This window comes from Orycteropus afer, unplaced genomic scaffold (genome assembly GCF_000298275.1).
Source record: "Orycteropus afer afer isolate SDZICR_OR568_19922 unplaced genomic scaffold, OryAfe1.0 scaffold00141, whole genome shotgun sequence".
NCBI lineage: Eukaryota > Metazoa > Chordata > Mammalia > Tubulidentata > Orycteropodidae > Orycteropus > Orycteropus afer.
This window is the reverse complement of record NW_006921728.1, coordinates 1,484,979-1,510,409: the sequence shown is the minus strand read 5'-3', so window position 1 is coordinate 1,510,409 and position 25,431 is coordinate 1,484,979. Positions and strand designations below refer to the sequence as shown.

Sequence of the window (25,431 nt, the reverse complement as noted above, 5' to 3'; positions counted from 1 at the left end):
CTGACATCCATTTTGGTCTTTTCTTCTTTTGTCATCTTTTTAATGATCTCTTGCTTTCTTCATGGATGATGTTTGATGTCATCCCACAGTTCTTCTGGTTTTCAGTCTTTGGTGTTCAGTGTATCAAATCTATTCTTTAGGTGTTCTCTAAATCTAGATGGGATATATTCAAGGTCATATTTTGGCTCTCATGGACTTGTTTTCATTATCTTCAACTTCCAGTTGAACTTGCATATGAGCAGTTGATCTGTTCCACAGTCAGCTCCTGACCTTGTTTTGGCTGAAGATACCGAGCTTTTCCATCACCTCTTGCCACAGATGTAGTCAATCTGATTCCTGTGCACTCCATCTGGCAACGTCCATGTGTATAGCCACCACTTGTACTGTTGGAAATGGGTATTTGCAACGAACAAGTCGTTGGTCTTGCAAAATTCTATCATGTGGTCTCCAATGTTACTTCTGTCACCAGGGCCAAATTTTCCAACTACTGGTGATTCTTCTTTGTTTCCAACTTTTGCATTTCCAGTCATCAGTGACAACTAACATGTCTTGATTGCAGGTTCAGTCAATTTCAGACTGCAGAAATTGATAAAAATCTTCAATTTCCTCATCTTTGGCTTTGGTGGTTGGTGCATAAATTTAAATAATGGTAGTATTAACTGGTCTTCCTGGTAGGTGTATGGATTTTATCCTATCACTGACAGCATTGTACTTCAGGACATATCTTGAAACATCCTTTGTGATAATGAATGCCATGCATTCTTCAAATTGTCATTCCTGGCAAAGTAGATCATATGGTTGTCTGATTCAAAATGGTGAAAACTAGTCCATTTCAGCTCATTAATGCCTAGGATATCAATCTTTATGCATTCCATTTCATTTTTGACAATTTCCAATTTTCCTAGATTCATACTTTGTACATTCCATGTTCCGATTATTGATGGATATTTGCAGCTGTTTCTCCTCAATTTGAGTGGTGCCATGTCAGCAAAAGGAGGTCCTGAAAGCTTTACATTATCCATATCATTAAGGTTGGTTCTACTCTGATGAGACAGCTCTTTCGCAGTCCTATTTTGAGTGCTTACCAACATAAGGGGCTCGTCTTCCTGCACCGCATCGGACAATGTCTCTCTGCTATTCATAAGGTTTTCCTTGGCCAGTTCTTTGAGAAGTGGATGGCCTCTTCCTTCTTCCTAGTCTGTCTCAGTCTGTAAGCTGTGCTGAAACCTCTGCACCATGTGCAACGCTGCTGGTATTTGAAACACTGGTTTCCTCAAGCCCCACAGCAACACACAAGCCACCACAGTATGACAAATAGCAGACAAGTACATCTCCCTTAGTTGTTCTAAACCTCTCTGCCCTCCCCTTACCTGAATCCTACCTGGATCCTGCTGCTTTGTCATCCCCGGCATTCTCCTCCCTTTCCTGCCTCTGGGGTGGAGCCTGTCTCCCCATGATGCTTTTGAATAAGTTTTAGTTCTTATCTGTTAGACATGTAATTCATAGTTAATGTTCAATCTCAGCCTTATTTTAAATTTCTCGACTATTTGTCACAGGGGAAATATCAATGGACAACACTTTTGTCCATAAAGGACCCAGCTGTCTGATTGGAATTTCTTATTTCCCACTTACCCTGTGGGAGGGTGAAAGAAGAGAGAAATGAAAAAGATAAACTGAAAATAGAGGAAATGCCCAAGATGAAATTTTCAGAATTTCTTGGTGACAGAGGGAAAAAGCAGGTGTTTCTTTTGCAATGATTTCTCAACATTTTTGAGATTACAGGCTGCTTAAGTAACCCATGAAAAACATTGTGTACACTTTCAAGAGGTTCACATGCCTACTGAAAGTCAATCATACACCCCATATAAATAATTGTATTGAGCCTGGACAAAGTAATATATCTAAATTATTGCTCAGTGCAAAAAGATATCTGTGAATTATCTCTATATACTCAAGATTTTCCCTTCTCAAGTAGCCAAATTGTATAAATGAGTGTATCTCATTTTTATAATGGTGGATTTTCAATAGCCACATTTGCATGTAGGAAGACCAATGAAAAGTTGATGTTTTTGAGTTGTGGTGTTTGCCAGAAGAACTAACAAATCTGTTTTGGAAGGGCAGCCAGAAGTCTCCTTGGAAGTGAGAATGGCCGGATTTCCTCTCACCTACTTTGCTCATGTTGTCAGAAGGGCCATTCTCTGGAGAAGGATGTCATGTTTGGTGTTCTGGTTACCTAGTGCTGCTCTGACAAGACTGTACCACAAACGGGATGGCCTTAACAAACAGGAGTTTATTCTCTTACAGTCTGGAAGCTATAAGTCCAAGTTGAAAGTGCCAGGCTCTAGGGGCTGGGTGAAAGCCCCTCAACCTTGAGCTTCAGCTCTGCCTCCTGCTCCTGGCCCACTGAATCTGGAGACTTTTCTTCACTCAGCTGCTGACTGCTGAGGCTGTCAAGCCCAAGGTTGACAAGTAAAAAGGCACAGTCTCAATGTTACCAAACCACACAACAGGCCATTAATTCAAGTCCATTGAAAGTCCTGAGGTCGGCGGAGCATGGCAGGCTGCTGAAAAACGACACGGCTACATGCAGGGTTCAAGAGTGCCATAAGCTACAGACTATCCCCAAGGCTTCTCCCTATAAAAAAGAAGCAGATCATGTCCCTAAGGCAGCTAGCTACTCAGTGGCTCACAGTGAATCCCATTGTGGAGTTGATTGCCAGTCTCATCTTGGGGAATACTACCTCCAGGTGCCCAGCCACTCAACCAGGCCTAGACAAGTTGACACACAAAATTAACTACCACACTTGGTAAAGTGGAGGGTCAGCAAAAAAATGAAGGCCCTCAACAAAGTGGATTTGACACAGTGGCTGCAGTGATAAGCTCAGATGTAGCGGGGATTGTGAGATTGGTGCAGGACCAGGAAATATTTAGTTCTCTTGTACATAGGGTCAGTATGAGTCAGAGCTGACTCGAAGGCACCTAATAACAACAGCAACAACAGAAACAACTCAGAGTGAAGTTATTTTAATTTATAGGAATTTCAATAATTTTTTTTTTTCTTTAATGACCTTGCAATGAAAACATATTTTGCAAGTTCATATTTAGCCAAGAGCTTAAGTAGAAAGATCCTAATGGTAAGATTCAGGTGGGGTTGATTTTAAAAGTTCTTGAAAGTCATTTTACTTATCTTATTAGTTTTCTCTTTCCTTCTATTCTTAACCTTTTTAAACAGCTCCCACCCCAAATTTTGTGGTCTTTGTGTCTTCTAACGCTATCCTTTTATTAGCTGTTCAACTTCCAGTAGTGGTAGCATTATTTCCTCCAGGTGTATTCCCACCAATGTTATCATACAGTGTTTCATTTGCATGTTATAATACTATTGGTTAAAATTAAATGAGTCAGAGTTGTGAGGTGGAACCACAGTTAGACATAAAAAACATTTTCAATGTCAGAGAACACTATTATTTAAAATTAAAAAACTTAAACTTCATTGCACATCTGAAGGTCACTGACTTTCAGAAATAGGTAGTGGATTGGTAAATCTTTCTATACATTTACTACCAAGAAATGATAATGTAATATATGATGACTAATGCAACAATGTTTTGAAGATTCATTGATATAACTACACAATTCAATTTTTTGGTATCTACTCTAATTATGACATAGTAGTAAGAACTGGTTCCAGCCAGAAACTGAAGCATATGCATTTGACAAGAAAACTGCATATTACACAGTGAGCAAAATATATAGTAACAGATATACTCTCAATTAAGTTTCAATAAGTAGGTTTAATACAAATTCCACAACTTATGTTGTACTCTCTCTAATGATTTTTTTATTATTATTAAATACCTAGGCCTTCAAAGAAAAATAACTGAGATGTAACACATCTCAGGTATCAGGGTTGTGCTTATGTTAAAACAAACAAATAAACTCAAAATAATCCCTTCTTCCATATCCAGTGGAACATTTATGAATGTTTTAAGTCAATTGCTTGAGGATTGGATTTTAAGATATCAAAAAGAACTGTATCCATTATTTAAGAAGTATCACTAGTAAAGAAAAATATCCATAGATATGTGGTACTTTTACCAAAATATAATTCTATATGATTATAGGCACGTTTACTACATAGAAGTTACTGAAGTCTTAAATTATTACACCAGAAGTAGGACAAGGGCAGTTGAAATGATTCCCATTTGGTGATTTTGGCTTTCTGAAAAACAGCTGTGAGGTAGTATTAATCATTGGGGATCAATATGAATACCAGGCTTTCATGAGAAATATGGATGTTGACCTTAGTACATCTTCAAGTGTGTAATACAGAAATATTTGTACAGGTGATTTTCTGCTGAATTAGATTTCCTTTATATACGTTCTCATACCATTTTGTACTTTTTAACATTAAATCTTTAATACTATTTTTTAACAACTTTATACTAAAAATTTTATGTGATGGCAATTTTCATACACACAGACACAAAAAAATGTGTAATTGCTTCACAGTGGTTATTTTCATATCCAGCTACTTAGTCAGTGATGTTAATTGCATTTATATGCTTTGAAACCTTTTTTCTATTATGAATAATTTTGAAATTAATAAAGCTTATTGCTTAGAATAAATTCCCATAATTATTAGATTAACACGTTTGAAAATATTTAAAGCTATTGATAAATACCATATTTTTTCAAGAAAGAAATATAAAGTTTCTTTACTAGAATTACAGAAAGAGCAACTAAACTGAATTCATACCTCTCATTTAAAAATTATTGGTGGCCCCCAATTTGCTATGGGTATTGTTGCAAAGTAATTTTCTAAGGTGTTTGTATTAAATGTAACAATGTGACATATATTAGTGTGGTAGTTAAGGTTGTGTGCCATCTTGGCTGGGCCATGATTCTGAATGCAGCTGAATGTGGTTAATTCCCATGATGAGACTGGATGTTGTGTAATCACCTGCATGGTGGAATCTGCTGTGAGCAGTTATTCAGTTGAAGGAGAGCTGCCTTCCACATGTGGCCTACTTCCAGGATATACAGAAAGGATCCTGCATTTGGTTTAATCTTCATCTGGGACTTGAACCAGAGGCCTGCTATGCTGCCTGCCCATCTTAGGATTGTTGCCTCAGCAGCCTGTGAGCCAATCATCTGACATTTTACTTGCCAATCCTGGATCCATCTGCCTCAGCAGCCAGCAGCTGTGAGTCAGGAGAAGCCTCCAACTTGCTCCAGTGCCTGGAAGGCAAAGCTGCAGCCCAAGGTCAAGTCCCCTATAGCTGGCACTCAGAATTCAGACTTCCTAGCCTCCTAAACTTTAGAGAGCAAGCTTTTCTTTGTTGAAACCACCCACTTATAGTATTTCTGTTGGAGTATCACTAGTGAACTAAGAGAGTTAGTCATATTAAGTTCAAAGCTGCTCACAATAGCAGATTTAAGCTTTAATATGACTAAACAACAAATGACGGCTCTGAGTGTGTCTAAATGTTGAGCCCTCTGGCCTTTGTCTTTTACTCTGCATTCCTCTGTATTTGAAGTGTTTCCTGTGATTGCCAGCCCTCAGAACCTTTTGGAGACTGAGTCCTAAGATCTCCTTCGAGTTTCTATCTGTTTGAGCTAGGGTTACGAGGAAAAGAAAAATAAGTGTGAAACTGGAAAAAGAGTCCTGGGATGATTTTGTAGGGGTCCCAAGATCAGGAACTTACCAAGTCATCATAGAGGGAAACGGGAAAAGGTCAGTGGGAAGAGATGGAACAAAACACAGACAGACTCATATGACTCACACATCAATATTAAAAAAAAAAACAAAGACCCTGCATCAAGAAAGAAAAATATTAAATCCAAGGTAGATATTTGGGTTGGGGGGAAGTATTTTTTGGTTGTTTTGATATTTTGCTGTTATCTATAACAGAACACTTTTAGACAATTCAAAATATGTTAAAAACCTGCAAACAAATTAAAATTATTTAAATTGATATATATGCGTATTTATTTATGTTTTACTCTGTTATACTTAAGGTGTTACAAGTTAGACTCAACTTGATGACACCTACCAACGCATATTTATTTATTTTCTAGGAAACGCAACTTAATTCACTACAAGAAAATCTGTTCTTAGCTCAAGAGTATCAGAAGGCACAGGACCTCTTCTTAAGAGAAAAGGAGAAATATTTCAATATGTATGTTCGACAGTTGTCACTTGATGCTTCAATTAGAGATACAATACAGGTATTTTATTTTACTTTATTTTTTCTTGTGTGTTTCTTCTTAAATAATTGTTTACTTGAGATAAATGAAAAAGTAAGCTATGGTGAATTGTGGAGTCTCCAATCTGAGTGTCAAACTAACCTGACACAAAACAGCATGCTTTCTTTTTTTTTGTTATGTTTTGTTTTATATTATTATCAACCTATTGAAATGAAATTTTTAAAATATATTTGAAAAATGAAAGACTTCCTGTTAATCTGCCATTTAATACTAATTGCTGTTTAAATTTTTTTGACCTAGCATATCAATTTTTTGTGGTTTATAGTACTACTATACACTTCAAACTTCAATTCTACGTGTAAGTGACTCCCAAAAACAGACCTCTAAATCTCCACTAGATGTTGTTGTTGTTGTTGTTGTTAAGTGCCATCGAGTCCTTTCCGACTCATAGTGACTCCATGCACAGCAGAACGAAACACTGCCCGATCCCGCGCCAGCCACACAATCCCTGCTATACTTGAGCCCATCATCGCAGCCACCGTATCAATCCATTTCCTTGAAGACCTCCCCCTCTTTCGTCGACCCTCCACCCTACCAAGCATGACATCCTTCTCCAGGGAATGGTCCCCTCTGACAACATGACCAAAATAGGTGAGACGAAGTCTGGCCATTCTTGCTTCCAAGGAGCATTCTGGCTGCACTTCCTCCAGGACAGATCTGTTAGTTCTTTTAGCAGTCCATGGTACTTTCAGCATTCTCCGCCAGCACCACAACTCAAAAGCATCAACTCTTCTTCGGTCTTCCTTATTCATTGTCCAGCTCTCACATGCATACGAGGCGATTGGAAATATCATGGCTTGTGTCAGGCGCACCTTAGTCCTCAATGACATATCCTTGCTCCTCAGCACTTGAAATAGTTCCTTCGCACTTGACTTTCCCAATGCTACACGTCGTCTAATGTCCTGACTGCTGCTTTCATTGGCATCGATTGTAGAACCAAGCAACATGAATTCCTTGACAACCTCAATCTTTTCTCCATCTCTTGTGATGCTGCTCATTGGTCCAGTTGTGAGGATTTTTGTTTTCTTTATATTGAGACGTAATCCACACTGCAGACTGTATTCTTCAACCTTCATCAGTAGGTGCCTTAAGTCATCCTCACTTTCAGCAAGCAAAGTTGTATCATCTGCATATCTCAGGTTGTTAATGATTCTTCCTCCAATCCTGATACCATGTTTTTCTTCATATCGTCCAGCTTCTCGGATTATTTGCTTAGCATATAGCTTGAATAAGTGTGGAGAAAGGATACAACCCTGACACACTCCCTGCTTGATTTTAAACCATGTAGTGTCCCCTTGTTCTGTTCAAATGACAGCCTCCTGGTCAAGATACAGATTCCTCATGAGTACAATCAAGTGCTCAGGAATTCCCATTCTTCTCAATGTTATCCATAATTTGTCATGATTCACACAGTCAAATGCCTTTGCATAGTCAATAAAACACAAGGAAACATCTTTCTGGTATTCCCTTCCTTGAGCCAAGATCCATCTGACAACAGCTATGATATCCCTTGTTCCACGTCCTCTTCTGAATCCGGCTTGAACCTCTGGAAGTTCTCTGTCCATATACTGCTGCAAACGTTTCTGAATTATCTTCAGTAAGATCTTACTTGCGTGCGATATTAACGATATTGTTCTATAATTTCCACATTCTGTGGGATCACCTTTCTTTGGAATGGGCACAAATATGGATCTCTTCCAGTCAGTTGGCCAGGTAGCTGTCTTCCAAATCTCTTGGCATAACTGAGTTGCCTCCAATGGGACATCTGTTTGTTGAAATATCTCAATCGGTATGCCATCAATTCCCGGAGCCTTGTTCTTCGCCAGTTCTTTCATTGCAGCTTTGACTTCTTCCTTCATTACCGTTGGTTCTAGATCATATGCCACTTCCTGAAATGGAGGAAGATCGATCAGTTCTTTTTGGTACAGTGACTCTGTGTATTCCTGCCATCTTCTGTTGATGTTTCCTGCATCATTCAATATTTTGCCCATAGAATCTCTCACTATTGCAACTCGAGGCTTAAATTTTTTCTTCAGTTCTTTCAGTTTGAGAAATGCCAAGCGTATTCTTCCCTTTTGGTTTTCAGACTCCCGGTCTTTGCACATTTCATTATAGTAATTGGTTTTGTCTACTCGAGCTGCTCTTTGAAATCTTCTGTTCCACTGGATATATGAGCTCCTAATTTTGTTTCTATGTTCTTATTAGATATATAGAATATTTAGAAACTTGGGAGAAATATCTGTTCCTTTCTGGTTACTGGGGATCACTGGGAATTTTGAGGACATTTTTGTAAAATCTGTGTAATGGTAAAAGTGAAAAGGAAAGCACACCTGTGACACAGATAAAGAAGGAAGAGAATGTGCCATTACTAAAGAGTTGAGCTACAGCCACTTCCCGTATATTCTTCTCCAGGTTCTCAGTGACAAGAAAAATCATTTCCCTTGAATCCTTGTTTCTTCTCCAGGATTCAAATTTCAGGAAATAGAGGAATGATTACTTTCTAACAATTCCCCTAGCCACAAGAATCAGTAGACTGCCGTTTGATCCTTTTTCCTTGTGGTATCATACACACTGTTGTATTATAAATTAGTAGCTGAGAATTCCACTACTACACCTATCCTTGGCAGTTGACTGGTAACCAGAAGGCTGGCAGTTCAAACCCACCAGCCACTCCTTGGAAGGAAGGTTGAGCAATCTACTTCTGTAGTGATACCACCTCAGAAACCCAAGGAGGGGTCGCTATGAGTTGGGTCCGACTTGACAGCACATACCAGCAACAGCTACACCTATCCTTCATCAAACCAGTTGCCATGGAGTCGATCCTGACTCATGGCTGCCCTGTGTGTGTAAGGGCAGAATTGTGCTTGACAAGGTTCTCAGTGGGTGATTTTCCAGAAATAGATTGCCAGGCCTTTCTTCTGAGGCACCTCTGGGTGGACTCAAGCCCCTAATCTTTCAGTTAGCAACTGAGCAAGTTAATTGTTTGAGCTTCTTAGGGGCTCCTTCATTACTGTATAATATTGGGAATGGAGAAACCCAGGATTTGAATGCAGACTCTCCCATTTATTAGCTAAGTATCCACAGCAAGTCATTTACCCTTTCTAACCTCACCCTTCTCATCTGTTAAAAAAGATTTACTTTGTAGAGTAATTGATAAGGAATAAGAAAGAGATACCCATAATAAATTACATTAAAAATAAAGGGATGCTATGCTATTGTGGAGTCCCTTGGCATTGCAAGTGTTTAACACTCTTGGCTGCTAACAGAAGTTGGAGATTCAAGTCCACCCAAAGGTGTGAGAAGAGAGGTCTGACAATGCATTTCTGAAAAAACAAGCCATTAAAAACCACTTGGGCAATCTACTTCCATAGTAATACTGCCTCAAAAACCCAAGGAGGGGTTGCTATGAGTTGGAGATGACTCGATGGCACATAACACCAACAACGACAACATTTACCATAGTCTACTCTCTCAGAGTCATCACAAGTCAGAATCAACTTCAGGGCAACTAGTTTAGGCAACTGTAACTACTACATTCATCTGTTGTGCTGTTTTTCAGTTCCACCCACTTTCATAATAGATCAAACTTTTGTATGTATTGGGGAAAGAAGGGTATATTTTTCTCTAATATTTTCATATAAAATTGACAAGATTAATGTGGATCAAGAAATAAGCATTTTGGGGAAAAGTTGCTAAACTCCTAGTGTCTTCATGCCACACCAGAATTAATGAAGGTCGTCAGTGTGTCCGTGGAACATTTGTCTAAATCACTTCATGCATTTGACACTGTTATTGAGATTAAACATGTTCTATTTGTTGCTGATAATTGAGGAGGAGAAAACAATCAATGGCTGTACTGTGTTTCCTTTTTTATTTCCTTTTCTGATCAGGGAAAAAGTAAAATTTTATGTTATATTGATAACACTTGTTATCAATCTGTACAGACAAATATACTGCATATCTTCATAAATAGTGAAGAACTCATGCCTTTAAGAGAAAGCACTGACATAATATTTCCATTGCAAAAATATAAGAACAAAATTGTTTTGATCTCATTTTTTAAATTAAAGCCAATTTTTGTGCAAGATACAAGGAGTGACCCTGGTATGAACAGACAGATAATGGGGCATGCTTGGAGATTGGGTTTCTGTTTGCGATCTCTCAAACGAATCATTTTTACCACACCTGTTTCAGGAAAACTTTCAAAGATTTATTTGTACTTCCAATCATTTTTCATTTCCATCCTTCAGCGATGGAGGTCATTAAGTGCAGGCTGCCCTTGTCAGTGTCATGTAGGATCAATTTGCTGAAATGGACAGAAAGGCCTTATTGATGCTGTTAAATCTGTCAGAGAGGAATCGTATGTCATTAGCGTCTAATGCACTGCTTACAGGATGGAATTTGGCCATCAAAAATGAGAAAACCCTTTAATATTTTAGTCCATTTCCTTGATATTGCAGCATTTCTGGTCTATATGGGTTCTAGCCCTTGGACCAGTTTTGTTTGGGGTACTCAGAAGCACCATTCCGCCTCTAATATCTCTGCAAAATTTCCTAGTCAGATAAAATGGATCTCACCTGTAGGAATTTTGTGTGTCATTTTCCTGTTTTGACTAATTTCATTGCTTCTATACCTGCATTCCTTTTGGAGTGGTGAATATTTACATTTTAATTATTGTGCTATTTAGGAAGCATTGTTTTTCTGCACTTTCAGTCTCTGTACTTTTAGGCCAAGAGTACTGCAAAGAAAGCTTAATTGAAGACTTTTAATTAAAAATAAAAAATAATGTTCCATTATGTAACACAATTTTATATATAGAATGCTCAAATGTTATGGAACTCATCTCTTGGTATGCTTTGTTTGCACATATTTCATGATGCTTCCCTGTACGTTTTATATTTGGGGCAATAGAAGTGTGTGTGCCCCTTTAAAAAATCGGAAAGACACACAGACAATCATGCAAAATTTTTATTTGCCTTGTTCATGCCTAACAATCAAATAGAATCCAATTGAAACTTTTTAGACTTCAAAATTAAAAATAAAGCTACAAATAAATGAAGGAGAAAAATCTGAAAAACAGATTTTTCTGTCTCTGTGAAATAGATACTTTCATAAAAGCTTTCAAATATATGTTTCATATTTTCTCTTAAAAATAATCCATGAAAATATGTTGAAATCATCACGCATTTAAGTGCCATCTCAAGTTCTTGTTCTTCAAACCTACAAAGAAAGGTAAATTCATCAAACATGCAAATTTTGATGTGTTATCTTGACTGAAAACAAGATCTCCTACAAAACTGGTTAAAATAAATTTTAATTCTTTTTTAAAACTACTTTTAAAGCTTAACCCTTGCCTATTCCAAATCTCAGTGCTTTATATCTGCTGTTAGGTGCCACCAAGTCTGATTCAACTCATAGTGACCCCAGGTGATAGAGTAGAACTGCTCCATAGAGTTTGCTAGGCTGTGGTCTTTACTGGAACAGATCACCAGCCCTCAAGCCACTCGGTGGGCTCAAATGCCAGCCTTTCAGTTAGCAGCCAAGGGCTTAACTGGTGTACAACCAAGGGCCCTTGCTTTCAAACTAAGAGAATAAAAACGATTATATTATCAGCCAGCACTTAACAAGCACTTAGGTAGACCTGGCATCTATGATACGCAATTTCCCAACATTATCTTTTTAACACTCTTAAATAATTCTGGGTGATTCTCTGTTATCATCATCATCATCATCATTATCTCCAATCTAAGATATGGAAACAGATTAAGTGGGTCACAAGGTCACCCATGTAGAGAGAGACTGACTATCAATCATAATCAAACCTAGGTTTTTCTGACATTCAATACATTTCATAACCATGCCACTACTTATCTGCTATAATATTATTAAACAATTCTATACATAATCCATCAGCTTAAAGCATGTAAAAGCCACATATGTTACATTTGATGTCCCTAGTGTCCCCTGAAACAGATTTTCATTCTTTTTTTTTTTTCCTAATTTTATCTCATTGAAGCTACTTCTTTTTCAATGATGATTTTTTTGGTGAGGACTACCTTATTTAATTAGAAGCTATTTAATTTCCATAGGGATTATAGCTAGAACCCTTAATTCTAAATTGTAAAATTTTTTAACTCAATGTGCCTATAGAAATTTTTACTTCTCTTAAAAAATATATATATTTTTTGCAGATGAGAAAACTTATTGCCAGAATGGTTCAGTGATTTAACACATATACAGATAATTAGAAGGAAAGTCAGTTTAAGACACACAAGTCTTAACTTTTGTTCTAATATCCTTTCATCAGAAGTCTAAGTGTGTTGACACATTGTTTAGGGAAGACCCTAGACTAGTAGCTGAGATGTACTAGTTGTGAAAACCAGGAATATGCTCTGTTGAGAGTATCATTTTAAGTGACCTGGCTGGAGAAGAAATCAAGTAAGGACTTGCCTCAGAGGGCTACTCTGGAACACAGTGTGCTGAGCTCTGAATGGTATAACAGCTAAATGCTTGGCCACTAACTAACTTAAAGGTCAGCAGTTCAAGCCCACTCAGCAGCACCCCTAAAGAAAGACCTAACAGTCTGCACCTATAAAAATAACAGCTTAGGATAACATATGGGGCAGTTGTACTCTGCCATACATGGTTGCTGAGATCCAACAACAGTAGAGGACAATTTTGGGCCTCAAAGAATTCACACATTATTCATTCATTCATTCATTTAATGATGTACAATAAATTATTAAGCACCCATACCATGCACAAAGATACGATGGAAGGTACAGGATTATGCTGCCGCATCTCTTCTTCCGTGCTAAAAGCTGCAATCCCCAGATTCCACTGGATTCTTTTCTAGAATATAGCATCAAAGCAGAGCTCTACTGGATCATCTCTTTATCCCACAAGGAAAAAAAATTTTGCCATTTAATCTATAATGCTTAGGCCTCTTTGGATAGTTTCCATCTTATAGGTCTAAAACTTTGTGTCTTCTATAGATTGTATCAGGAGCTCTGGTAGCATAGTGCCTAAGGCACCTGACTGCTAACCAGAAAGCTGGCAGTTCAAACCCACCAGCCAGTCCTCAGAAGGAAGGTTGGGCAATCTACTTCCGTAGTGATACCGCCTTGGAAACCCAAGGAGGGGTCGCTCTGAGTCTGGGCTGACTCGATGGCACATAAAAACAACAACATAGATTGTATCAGCATGTTTTCTACTCCTTCTTCCATCAATTTGAAAACATGGTCTCCTCTAATACTTTAAATTGATTGAGTCAAAGTTAATTGTAGCAATAAGCAAAATTATTTCCCTAGAGAAATAGGAAAGTTTTTTTTTTCATGTTTATAAGTATTACATATTGCTTGATATCTTGCATATATTAAAATTGTGGTGAATTTTTTTGCTTTTTTTCTCAATGAAGATAGAAATATGTTTCTTTGCTAGGAAACTCATAAATTCCTCCTCTTTTGTTTTTGACTGCAAAAGCTATTTAAAAGTCCCTGTCAGTATTTCTCCTCTGTCTCTTGGTCAGAATACACACCCAGGTTAAATAAAAATAGCACATATCCATAATATATATCAGCAGCTATCCACCAGGTGCTAATTTCTCCCTAGGAAATATCTGGAAATGCCTGGAGACATTTCTAGTTATCAGATTCTGGATGGGGAAGTGCTTCTGGCATCTAGTGGGTGGAGGCTGAGGGTACTGCCAAACATCCTACGATACATGGAACAACTCCACCACAAAGAAGACCCTTCCCTCAAATGCCAATAGTTCTAAGGTTAAGAGATCTTGATTATATAGGCAGATTAGACAGATAGATAATATGAACATTTAAATTTCATTTCCATATTGAAGACTATAAAAACTTCCCATTTAAGAAATGAATATCCTGTTGGCCGTGGAAACTTTTCTTCTTGCTAAACTTATTTATAACCAATGGACTTAGTATTTAGTGTACCAACCTTTGTAAAACATCCTACATAGAACAGAAGAAAACTTCATGTCATATATCTTACATCTGTGAAAATTTTCTCACATAAACTTTTAATAAGGAAGAGGTAAATAAAGTGCCCTTTTACTGCCTGTCAATCCCTGGAAAACATTGTAATATTTTCAGATAAATAGGTTATGTTCTCTGGAATCCATATAGATTCAGAACTCTGATATTTTTTTCAGGCCATAGCCAACTGTAAAAGAAAATAATAATTTTGTTTATATAATTCAAAAAACATTACTTATAAATTACAATAACACAAGTAACTACTTTATTGTATGCATCCCCTATGATAGTAAGTTGTATTTTTATTTAGGCTTGGTTAACACATGACTTGCATCTGCAATTGATTAACAATTCTGTGGGAATGTCAGTGTAATGATTTTGCAGTTGCTGAACTAATCTTTACACCACAATGACATAAACATATGAAAAAAACATGCTGTTGTAATCATCCTTCCCCAAATCTACAAAGTTGTATGGTATAATCATTTATTAAAGTAAATATGTACAATATTCATATGCTAAGTGTTTTCCTTGGGTCATTCATTCCTTCTTCAGAGATTTACTCTCATTGAAAGTGGGGTGGAGCACTTGAAAGAGCTCCAGAGTCTGGCAGATCTGATTTTGAAATCACTTCAGTTATTTAATTATTTATCTAAGTTGTTGTTAGGGGCTGTCCAGTAGACTCTAACTCATAGTGACACCATGTGCCAGAGTGGAACTACCCATAGTTTTCTTGGCTGTAATCTTCATGTGAGTAGATCACCAGGTCTTTTCTCCTGCATAACTGCTGCTTGGATTCAAACAGCTAACCTTCTGGTGAGCATTTGAGTACTTACCGTGGCACCACCGAGGTTCTTGTTATTCTCTATGGACAACTTCCAACACTCATTATCAGTTTGTTGTACTGTGCTGGCTTGCATGTTGCTGTGAGGCTGGATGTTATGACTCTGATAAATCAAATAGCAGCAGGGTACTCATAGTGGACAGGTTTCAGTGGAGCTTCCAGACTGAAACAAACTGGGAAGAGGAATCTGACAATCTCCTTCTAAACAAAATTGGCCCATGAAAACCTTATGAATAGCAGTGCAAGATTATCTGATATGGTGCTAGAAGTTGACCCTCTCAGATGGAAGGCACTCAAAATATTACTGGTGAAAAGCTGCCTCTCAAATAAAGTTCACCTCAATGACATGGATGGAGTAAGGCTTTTGAGACCATCATTTGCTGATGTATGCTGAGAAAATCATCTGAGAAGTGGACTATATGAAGAAAAACATGGCAATAGGATTGGAGGAAAACTCATTAATAACCTGTGATATACAGATGACAAAACCTTACTTGTTGAAAGTGAACTTGAAGCACTTACTAATGAAGATTAAAGATTACAGTCTGCAGTATGGATTACTTCATATGGAAGTATGGATTTCTTCACATCAATGTGAAGAAAATGAAAATGTTCACAACTGGACCAATAAGCAACATCATGACAAATGGAGAAAAGTTTGACATTGTTAAAGATTTCATGTTACTTGGATCCACAATCAACACCCATGGAACCAAACCCCCCAAAGAAAACCTAAATCCACTGCTGTTGAGTTGATTCCAACACATAGCAACCCCCACTGGGTTTCTGAGGCAGTAAATATTTAAGGAAGTAAATTTCCCAGTCTTGCTTCCATGGAGTGGCTTGTGGGTTTGAGCCACCAACTTTCTGGTTAGCAGTCAGATGCTTTAGGCACTGTGCTACCAGAGCTCCTTCCCATGAAACCAGGTGTCAGGAAATAATCTGTATTGCACTGGGCAAATCTGCTAGAAAAGACCTCTTTAAGTGCTGAAGAGCAAAGATGTCACTTTGAAGAATAAGGTATGCCTAAACCAAGCCATGATATTTTCAATCATCTCATATGCATGTGAAAGCTGTACAATGAAAAGGAAGACTGAAAAGGAATTGATGCCTTTGAATTGTGGTGTTGGCAAAGAATATTGACAATACCATGGACTGCCAGAAGAATGAACAAATCTGTCCTGGAATAAGTGCAGCATGAGTGCTCCCTAGAAGTGAGAATGGCCAGACTTCATCTCACCCACTTTGGTCATGCTGTCAGAAGGAATCATTCCCTGGAGAATGATATCATGCTTGGTGAAGTGGAGGGTCAGCAGAAAAGGGGAAGACCTTTGACAAGATGGATTGACACAGTGGTTGCAATAAGGAGCTCAAGTATAGCAAGGATTATCAGGATGCCACATGACTGGGCAGTGTTTCCTTCTGTTGTACATAGGGTAAAGCTATGAGTCAATGCCTAATTAATGTCACCTAACAACAACAATATTTGCTGATGTGGCATGACTCAAAATGAGAAGAAACAGCTGCAAGTATCCATTAATAATCAGAATATAGAATGTACAGAGAATGAATCTAGGAAAATTGGAAGTTGAAAAAAAATGAAATGGAATGCATAAAGATTGATATCCTAGATATTGGTTTGCTGAAATGTACTGATGTTGGCCATTTTGGATTAAGAGTCATATGGTCTACTATGCTGACAATGGTAAATTGAATAGGAATGGCATCACATTCATTATCAAAAAGAACATTTCAAGAGTTATCCTAAAGTACAATGCTTTCAGTGATAGGATAATATTCATATGTCTGCAAGGAAAACAAGTTAATACTACTACTATTCAAATTTATGTACCAACCACTAACACCAAAGATGAAGGTATTGAAGTTTTTTGTTTTTTTTTTTACCAACTTTTGCAGTCTAAAATTGATCAAACATGTAATCGAGATGCATTGATAATTGCTGGTGATTGGAACACAATAGTTGGGAACAGAGAAGGTGGATTGGTAGTCAGATCTGACTCATAGTGACCCCTCCTTGGGTTTCCAAGGAAGTATCACTATGGAAGTAGATTGCCCAACCTTCTTTCCAAAGAGCGGCTGGTGAGTTTGAACCACCAGCCTTCTGGTTAGCAGTCAAATGCCTTAGGCATTACACCACCAAAGCTCCCTGTTTTAAAATATGGTCTTGGCAATAGAAAGGACTTGAAGATCACATGATAGAATTTTGCAAGACTTACAACTTATTTATTGCAAATATCATTTTTCAACAACATAAGTGGCGACTATATACAGGACCTCTCAGGATAGATGTCACAGGACTCAAATCAACTACATCTGGGAAAGACACAACGGAAATGGTCAATAACATCAATCAGAAAAAGGCCAGGGGCTGACTGTGGAATAGATCATCAATTGCTCTTATGCAAGTTCAAGTTGAAGCTGAAGAAAACTTAAGTCTATCAGAGCCAAAGTACAAACTTGAATAGATCCCATCTGATTTTAGAGTTCATCTCAAGAACACAATTGACATATCCAGCACTAATGACTAAAGACCACATGAGTTGGGGGATGACATCAAGGACATAATACATTTAAAAAAAAAATTAAAAACACTGAAAGAAAGAAAGGACAAAATGGATGTCAAAATGGACTCTGAAACTTGCTCTTGAATGTAGAGTAGCTAAAACGAATGCAAGAAATGATGAAGTAAAAGAAGGTAAACAGAATATTTCAAACAATGACTCCAGAAGACAAAGTGAAGTATTATAATAAGATGTGGAAATACCTGGAGCTAGAAAACCAAAAGAGAAGAACATGGTTGACTCTCTCAAGCTTAAAGAATTGAATAAAAAATTCTAGCCTCAAGTTGTAATAATGGAGAATTCTATGGGCAAAATACTGCACAATGAAGGAACCCTCAAAAGAAGATGGAAGGAATACACAGAGTCACTGTACCAAAAAGAATTGGTGAACACTCAAACATTTCAAGAGATGGCATGTGATTAAGAACAGATAGTACTGAAAGAAAAAGTTCAAACTTCATAGAAGACATTGGTGAAAGCAAGGCTTCAGAAATTGGCATAACACCAATTGAGATATTTCAACAGATGCAATGTCAGAAGTGCTCACTAGTCTATGCTAAGAAATGTGGACAACAGCTTGCCAGTTGACTGGAAGAGATAAGTATAGACTTGTCCCTTTCCAAAAAAAAATGTTATCCAACAGAATGTGGAAATTATCAAACAATATCATTAATATCACATACAAGTAAAATTATACTGAAGAAAATTTTAAGAAGTTTTGCAGCAGTCCATCAACAGAGATCTGCCAGCAATTCAAGCCAGAATCAGAAGATGATGTGGAATGGGGAATATCATCGCTGATATTAGATGGGTCTTGACTGAAAACAGAGAATATAAGAAAGGTGTTTACCTGTGTTTTATTGACTATGCAAAGACATTCGACTGTGTGGATCATAACTAATTATGGATAACATTGCAAATAAATGGGATTTCAGAAAACTTAATCATGTTCATGTGAAACCTTTATATAGACCAAGAGGTAGTCGTTCATACAGTGTAAATGAATACTGCGTGACATAAAATCAGGAAAGGTGTGTGTCAGAGTTGTATCTTTTCACCATACTTATTCAATCTGTAAGCTAAGAAAATCATCCAAGAATCTGGAGTATATGAAGAAGAACGTGACAACAGGATTAAAGAAAGATCCAGTAACAATTTGTGATATGTAGATGACACAACTTTGCTTGCTGAGAGTGAAGAAGACTTGGAACACTTACTGATGAAGATCAAAGACCATACCTTCGATGTAGATTACACCTCAACAAGAAAACAACACTTAACGACAACAACAACACGGATCAGTTATTTAATTTCTCTAGGCCTCCGTGATGTGGGAATGTTAGTATCTTTCTAACAAGAGTACTATAAAAAATTTACAGCAAAAATGAACATTTATGAAGCACTTACTATGTGCTAAGCACTTTGCTACTATTTCATACTCAGAAACCAAATCCACTGTCATCAATTCCATATAGGACAGAGTAGACTGTCCCACAGGGTTTCCAAAGCTGTGTATCTTTATGGAAATAGACTGCCTATTATTTCTGTTGTGGAGTGGCTGATGAGTTCAAACTGCCAAACTTTCACTTAGTAGTTTAGTGTTTAACCGCTGGATCACCAGGGCTCCTAAGTATTTAATATGCTATTTTATCTCCTTAACAACATTGTTGTTGGTACACCAACCTTGGGAAGCATAAATGTATGCATTGAACATAAGCACCTAGCATAGTTTTTCACAAAAGTTATATAGGATTCTACATATGCAAAATATGTTTGTTACTATTATTATTATCCTTTAGCTAAATATAACCATCCTTGGATGGTGCAAAAAGTTCAATGCTCAGCTACTAACTGAAAAGTTGGTGGTTCTTATCTACCCAGAGGCTTCTCAAAAGAATGTCCCGGCAATCTACTTCCACAAGGTCATAGCCATTGAAAATTCTTTGTGCAGCTCTGCTCTGAAACAAATGGGGTCACTATGAGTGGGAGTCTACTTTTTTTTAAGGCAACTTTTTTTTTGTTTTGTTTTATCTTATTTGTTTGTTTTACCTAAATATAGGTCTCTTATTTCTTGTACCAAATCATCTATAATCAGTATTAAATAGTTGATGCAACCTAGGAATACATGATGAATTATGGGGAGAAAGGGTAGAAGGTGGAGTAATAGTGACACTATAGTAATCAGAAAAATATGAAGGTAATGTAAGGAATAGAGCAATAAACAGCCACCTGATTGTCCAGGCAAATATGCAGAGGGCTACAGAACAGAAAATAATGTATATAGAATATGTATGCCTTGTTTCATGTGGGCAGTCTTTTCACTACCTAGATATTGTAGACTCAAAAAAAAAAAAAGATTTTTAGCATTAAAACTAATAATTTTTAGCACGGGGTTGCAACCATGATAAACATTTAATACTTGCTCAGGAGAGTTTAATACTCTTTCATTGATATATCTCCTTGTTTTTATTTTTTAATAAAAATTATTATAAATCAGCTGGAATCAGTCTTTGTAGCATATAAATTGCCAAAGTGCTACAAAAATTTTTCACTCTTTCTTCACTGATATCTTTTTATTAATGTAGAATTTAAATAAAATTGATATTTCAGCATACTTAGCAGATTGTTTAGTATTTATAAATAGAGAATGGGACTCAAAACTGGTATTACTATCACTATGTGTGTATAGTTTGAGATATCCTGTACCATGGCAAAGGGAATATTTACAGGGAAGACTTGACTACCCTGTGTTAAAAAAGATTTTGCAAAATTAAAATACCTTCTAATATTGTCACTTTCTGTTAAACAACTGTAACTTAAAGAAAACAGAGTAGCTCAATTAAAATAATTATTATAGCTAATAAACTTATAAATAATGCAATGATTAAAAGAGTTAGTCATTGCTCTTCTCTAGTATAGCCATGAGAAAGAATTAATTTTTAGCTAAGTTATTATTTTAACATTTTAATTTATGTTCAAATTTAAGAACATTCAGTATAAAGCAAATCAAATAAGTTAGGGGTGTTTATTTGTACATTCAAAGGATTCTTACTTCACAAATGGCTCTAATAACATAGCTCACAATCATTTCAATTATGACTCAAATAAGCAGGATTTTATTTATCCCCAAATTTCCATAGAACATATTTTGCATAAAATGAAATGGGCTCTAATTATCCACATTCTGTGTATACCTGTGTAAAGCTAATTCCTGAATTAAGAAAGCAGTTACTCAGTTTTTTGAAGTGTCTCAGCTCATTCATTAAGCACTAACATTCTGTTTTCTTGAAATGGACATTGAGTAAACTAACACTACCTCAAAAAAATTTAAGCAGTTTATTTGTACAGTCTGAGTATGTTTCTAAGGGAATATGGAAAAAATGTTGTGGACAGGGAGACATTAAAAAATTTCTTTTGACATCTACAGAGTAATTCTCACAGCTTTCCTTTCAAACTAATCCAAAAAACTTACAACAAATGTTCTTTTGTCAATTTTGTACTATTCCATCATGGTAAATCACTGATAAGAACACATATACTCGCAGATAACACATTATTGGAGAAAAGGAAAAATAATAATGTAATGAATTACTTAGTGTTTAGAATTTTGTGAGACTATGTCAGATATAAAAATCATTTTCAAATTATTTCACTGATAAGAACACATATGCACACAGCTAGCATATTATCTGAAAACAAGGAAAGATAATAATGCAGTGAATTACATAGTTTTTAGAATTTTGTGAGATTGTGTTAGATATAAAGTCATTTTCAAATTGTTTCTTTTGGGTCTGGCAAGCAGAATTGTGTGGTTTTTCAAGGGAAAAAAAATCCTCATTTTAAAGAAAGAGATAAGCAATGCATACATAGGCTATTGAGAAAAGTATATAAAACAAAGCTATTGTCTGTATGATGTACGTAGAAAAAGAGCAAAAAATGTTATCTGTAAAAGCAGAAAAGAATTTGGCTTGCTTGACTTTTGTATCAAGCATGCTACAGCAATCTTTTGATTCTAATATGAAACTATAGTAAGGATCATTGCACTAATGCATGAGGATTTGTGATAATGTTGCAGAAATTTTACTGTCAAAACTGAACTGCAGTGTAATGACTTTTGTTATCATGGTTTCTAATAACTATTCAGCATGAATTGACCCTACATATGTTTTGCTGCAATAATGTGTCAGTAACTCAGAAAACTAAAAAGGAAATTGAAAAACAAAAAATAGTCAATACAATAATATGTATGACTTCATATGATAACCTTTCCCCATTCTTACTATTAATAACGGTTGAATCAGTTAGAACTCAGACACTATACAAACTGTAGAATCATGTGGAAATAAAAACTTAGACATGTTGTGACTGCCTGCCTAAAAAAATCTACAAAATATTTACAACAAAACAGGCTGTACTCTCTTCACCCCAGACACTACTTACTGCTCAGTCTCATTCAGTGTGTGATTGTGACTTTGCTGTAGGAAGGCTTTGACATGTTTCCCTTCTTCCCCTACAACGTATTAATTTCTTCTCTCCTCTACAGAATATCTGTTTCTTTCTTTCCTTCTTCTTCCTTCCTTCCTCTTCTTTCTTTCTGTCTCTTTCTTTTCTTTCTAAATGTTTGCCTTTATTCCTCTCTCTTCTTTGCAGTATACTTTCATTTCAGCATCTCTTCAGTGCAGCAAATAAGAAAATACAAATAGTTACCATCTATCATATGCCTCCTATATGATGGTCACCATGCTAGGCATTTACACCACACATAAAACAATTAGAACTGCACCTACCACATCATAAATGCTCAGTCAATTATAGATGGCACTATTATTATTACTCTATTACTATTTATTATTTAGGAGCTCTGGGAGCTCTGGTGGCAAAGGCATTCGACTGAGTGGTTCAAACCCACCAGCCACTCCTTGGAAGGAAGATGGGGCAATCTACTTCCATAGTGATACTGCCTTGGAAACCCCAGGAGGGGTCTCTATGAGTTGGATCTGACTCCACAGCAATGAGTGTGGTTAGAGTTTGGGTATTACTGTTAGTTAATTATAAAAGCTGTATGAAACAACAGGGTATATTCTCATTTTTTCATCAGAAAACTGAAGTACTTCATTGTGTATTTTGGCCACACTGCTTGTAAGTGAGAACTAGTGTTGGGATTCAAACGCAGGCTCCGAGAGCTCATGCTCATGGCTTTTCTGCTATTCCACAACTTTCCTTATTCATTATCTTTAGGATACTCAACCTATGATACAATTATTGTGTATATAGTATCTCTTAGGATAAATGCAAAAGTATTTCAATTATAAATACTTTGTAGCACATGTGAAATTGGACATGATTTTATTAAGTAATACCTAATAGTGTAATCCACTCATATGTCAGTTTGTAATACTGTGGAGCTTGCATGTTGCTGTGATGTTGGAAGCTACACCACCAGTATTTCAAATACCAGAAAGGTCACCCATGGTGGACAGGTTTCAGTGGACTTTCCAGACAAAGATAGACTAGGAAGAAGGATGTGGCCAGGTCCACTTCAGAAAAAACTGACCAGTGAAATCCTTAAGAATAGCAGTGAAATATTGTCCACTATGGTGCCACAAGATAATATAGACAATGGAGAAACTCAGTATCATCATCAGCCAGAACAAGGTCATGGGCCAACTGTGGAACAGATGATCAATTGCTAATATGCAAGTTTAAGTTGAAGCTGAAGAAAATTAAAACAAGAGCCAAAATATGATCTTGACTATATCCCACTTGAATTTCGAGACCATCTGAAGAATAGATTTGATACACTGAACACCAGTGACCAAAGACCAAAGAACCTCATATATGAAGAAAGCAAAATAGCATTAAGAAACAAGTTAGAAAGAAAATACTAAAATAGATGTCAGAACTACTCTGAAACAACAGAAGTACCTATAGTAAATGAACTGATGAAGTATAAGAGCTGAACAGAAGATTTAAAAGGTTAGCTCAAGAAGACAATGTAAAATATTATAATAAATGTGTAAAGACCTGGAGTTAGAAAATAAAAGGGAAGAGCACACTTGGCATTTCTTAAGCTGAAGGAATTGAAGAATTAATTCAGCCTTGAGTTCAATATTGAAGGCTTCTATGAGAAAAATATTGTATAATGCAGGAAGCATCAAAAGAAGATGGAAGGAATACACAGAGTCACTGTACCAAAAATGTCTTGGTCTACATTCTAACATTTCAGGAGGTAGCATGTGATCAAGAACTGCTTGTGTTGAAGAAAGGAGTCCAAACTTCGCTGAAGGAATTGTTGAAAACCAGCCTTCAGAAACTGACAGAATATCCATTAAGATATTTCAACAAATGGAAGCAATGCAGGTAGCACTCACTTGTTTATGCCAAGAAATTTGGAAGTCAGCTACATGTCCAACCAACTGGAAGAGATCCATATCTATCCCCATTCTGAAGAAAGGTGACTCAACAGAAATTATGGAATAATATCATATGCAAATAAATTTTGCTGAAGATAATTCATAATGGTTACAGGGTATATTGAGAGAGAACTGCTAGAAATTCAAGCCAGATTCAGAAGAGGGCATGGAATGAAGGCCATCACTGCTGATGTCAGATGAATCTTGGCTGAAAGCAAAGAATACTAATAAGATGTTTACCTGTGTTTTACTGAGTATGCAAAGGCATTCGACTGAGTGGATCATAACAAATTATGGGTAACATTGCAAAAAAATGGGAATTCCAGAATACTTAATTGTGCTCATGAGGAACCTATACATAGAACAAGAGGCAGTGGATTGAACAGAAAAAAGGGGTAATTCATGATTTAAAATCAGAAAAGGTATGCAACAGGGTTATATCTTTGCTTGAAAATAATTTAACAAGGTGGACTATATAAAGAAGAAAGTGGCATCAGGATTGGAGGAGACTCATTAACAAGTTGAGTTATGCAGATGACACAAACTTCCTTGCTGAAAGTAAAGGAGATTTGAAGCTCTACAGATGAAGATCAAAGACTACAGCCTTCAGTATGGATTCAAAACCAAACTCACTGCCATCGAGTTGGATCACACTCATAGCAACCCCTCCTTGGGTTTCTGAGGAGGTATCACTACAGAAGTAGATTGTCCAGCCTTCCTTCCGAGGAGTGGCTGGTGGGTTTGAACTGCCACCCTTCTGGTTAGCAGTCAAATGCCTTAGGCACTACACCACCAGAGCTCCCTTTCAGTATTAATTGCACTTCAACATATAGAAAACAAAAATCCTCACTAGACCAATAAGCAACTTCATGATAAATGGAGAAATGATTGAAATTGTCAAGGATTTAATTTTACTTGGATCCACAGACAACACCTATGGAAGCACCAGTCAAGCAATCAGAAGACATATTTCATTGGCCAAATCTGTTGCAAAAGATCTCTTTAAAGTGTTAAAGAGCAAAGATGTCACTTTGAGGTTTAAGCTGCACCTGACCCAAGCCATGATATTTTCAATAATCTAATAAGCACATAAGAGCTGGACAATGAATAAGGAAGACCACAGAAAAATTGATGTATCTGAGTTATAGTGATGATGAAGAATATTGAATATACCATGGTCTGCTAGAAGAATGAACACATCTGTCTTAGAAGAAGTACAGCCAGAATGCTATTTAGAAGTGAAAATGGCCAGGCTTTCTTTCTTATGCTTTGGCAATGTTGTCACAACTGGACCAATGAGCAGCATCACAATAAATGGAGAGAAG

General features: G+C 36.7%; 1 protein-coding gene across 1 annotated transcript in view; it reads left to right on the top strand.

Annotated features, from left to right (window-relative positions):
- CCDC178 (coiled-coil domain containing 178) overlaps positions 1–25,431 on the top strand; it is a 664,873-nt gene that overhangs the window by 442,121 nt on the left and 197,321 nt on the right. The window contains exon 16 of the mRNA XM_007945673.2: positions 6,079–6,228. Coding sequence (XP_007943864.1) covers positions 6,079–6,228 — 150 coding nt within the window. The remainder of the gene's footprint in view (positions 1–6,078; positions 6,229–25,431) is intronic.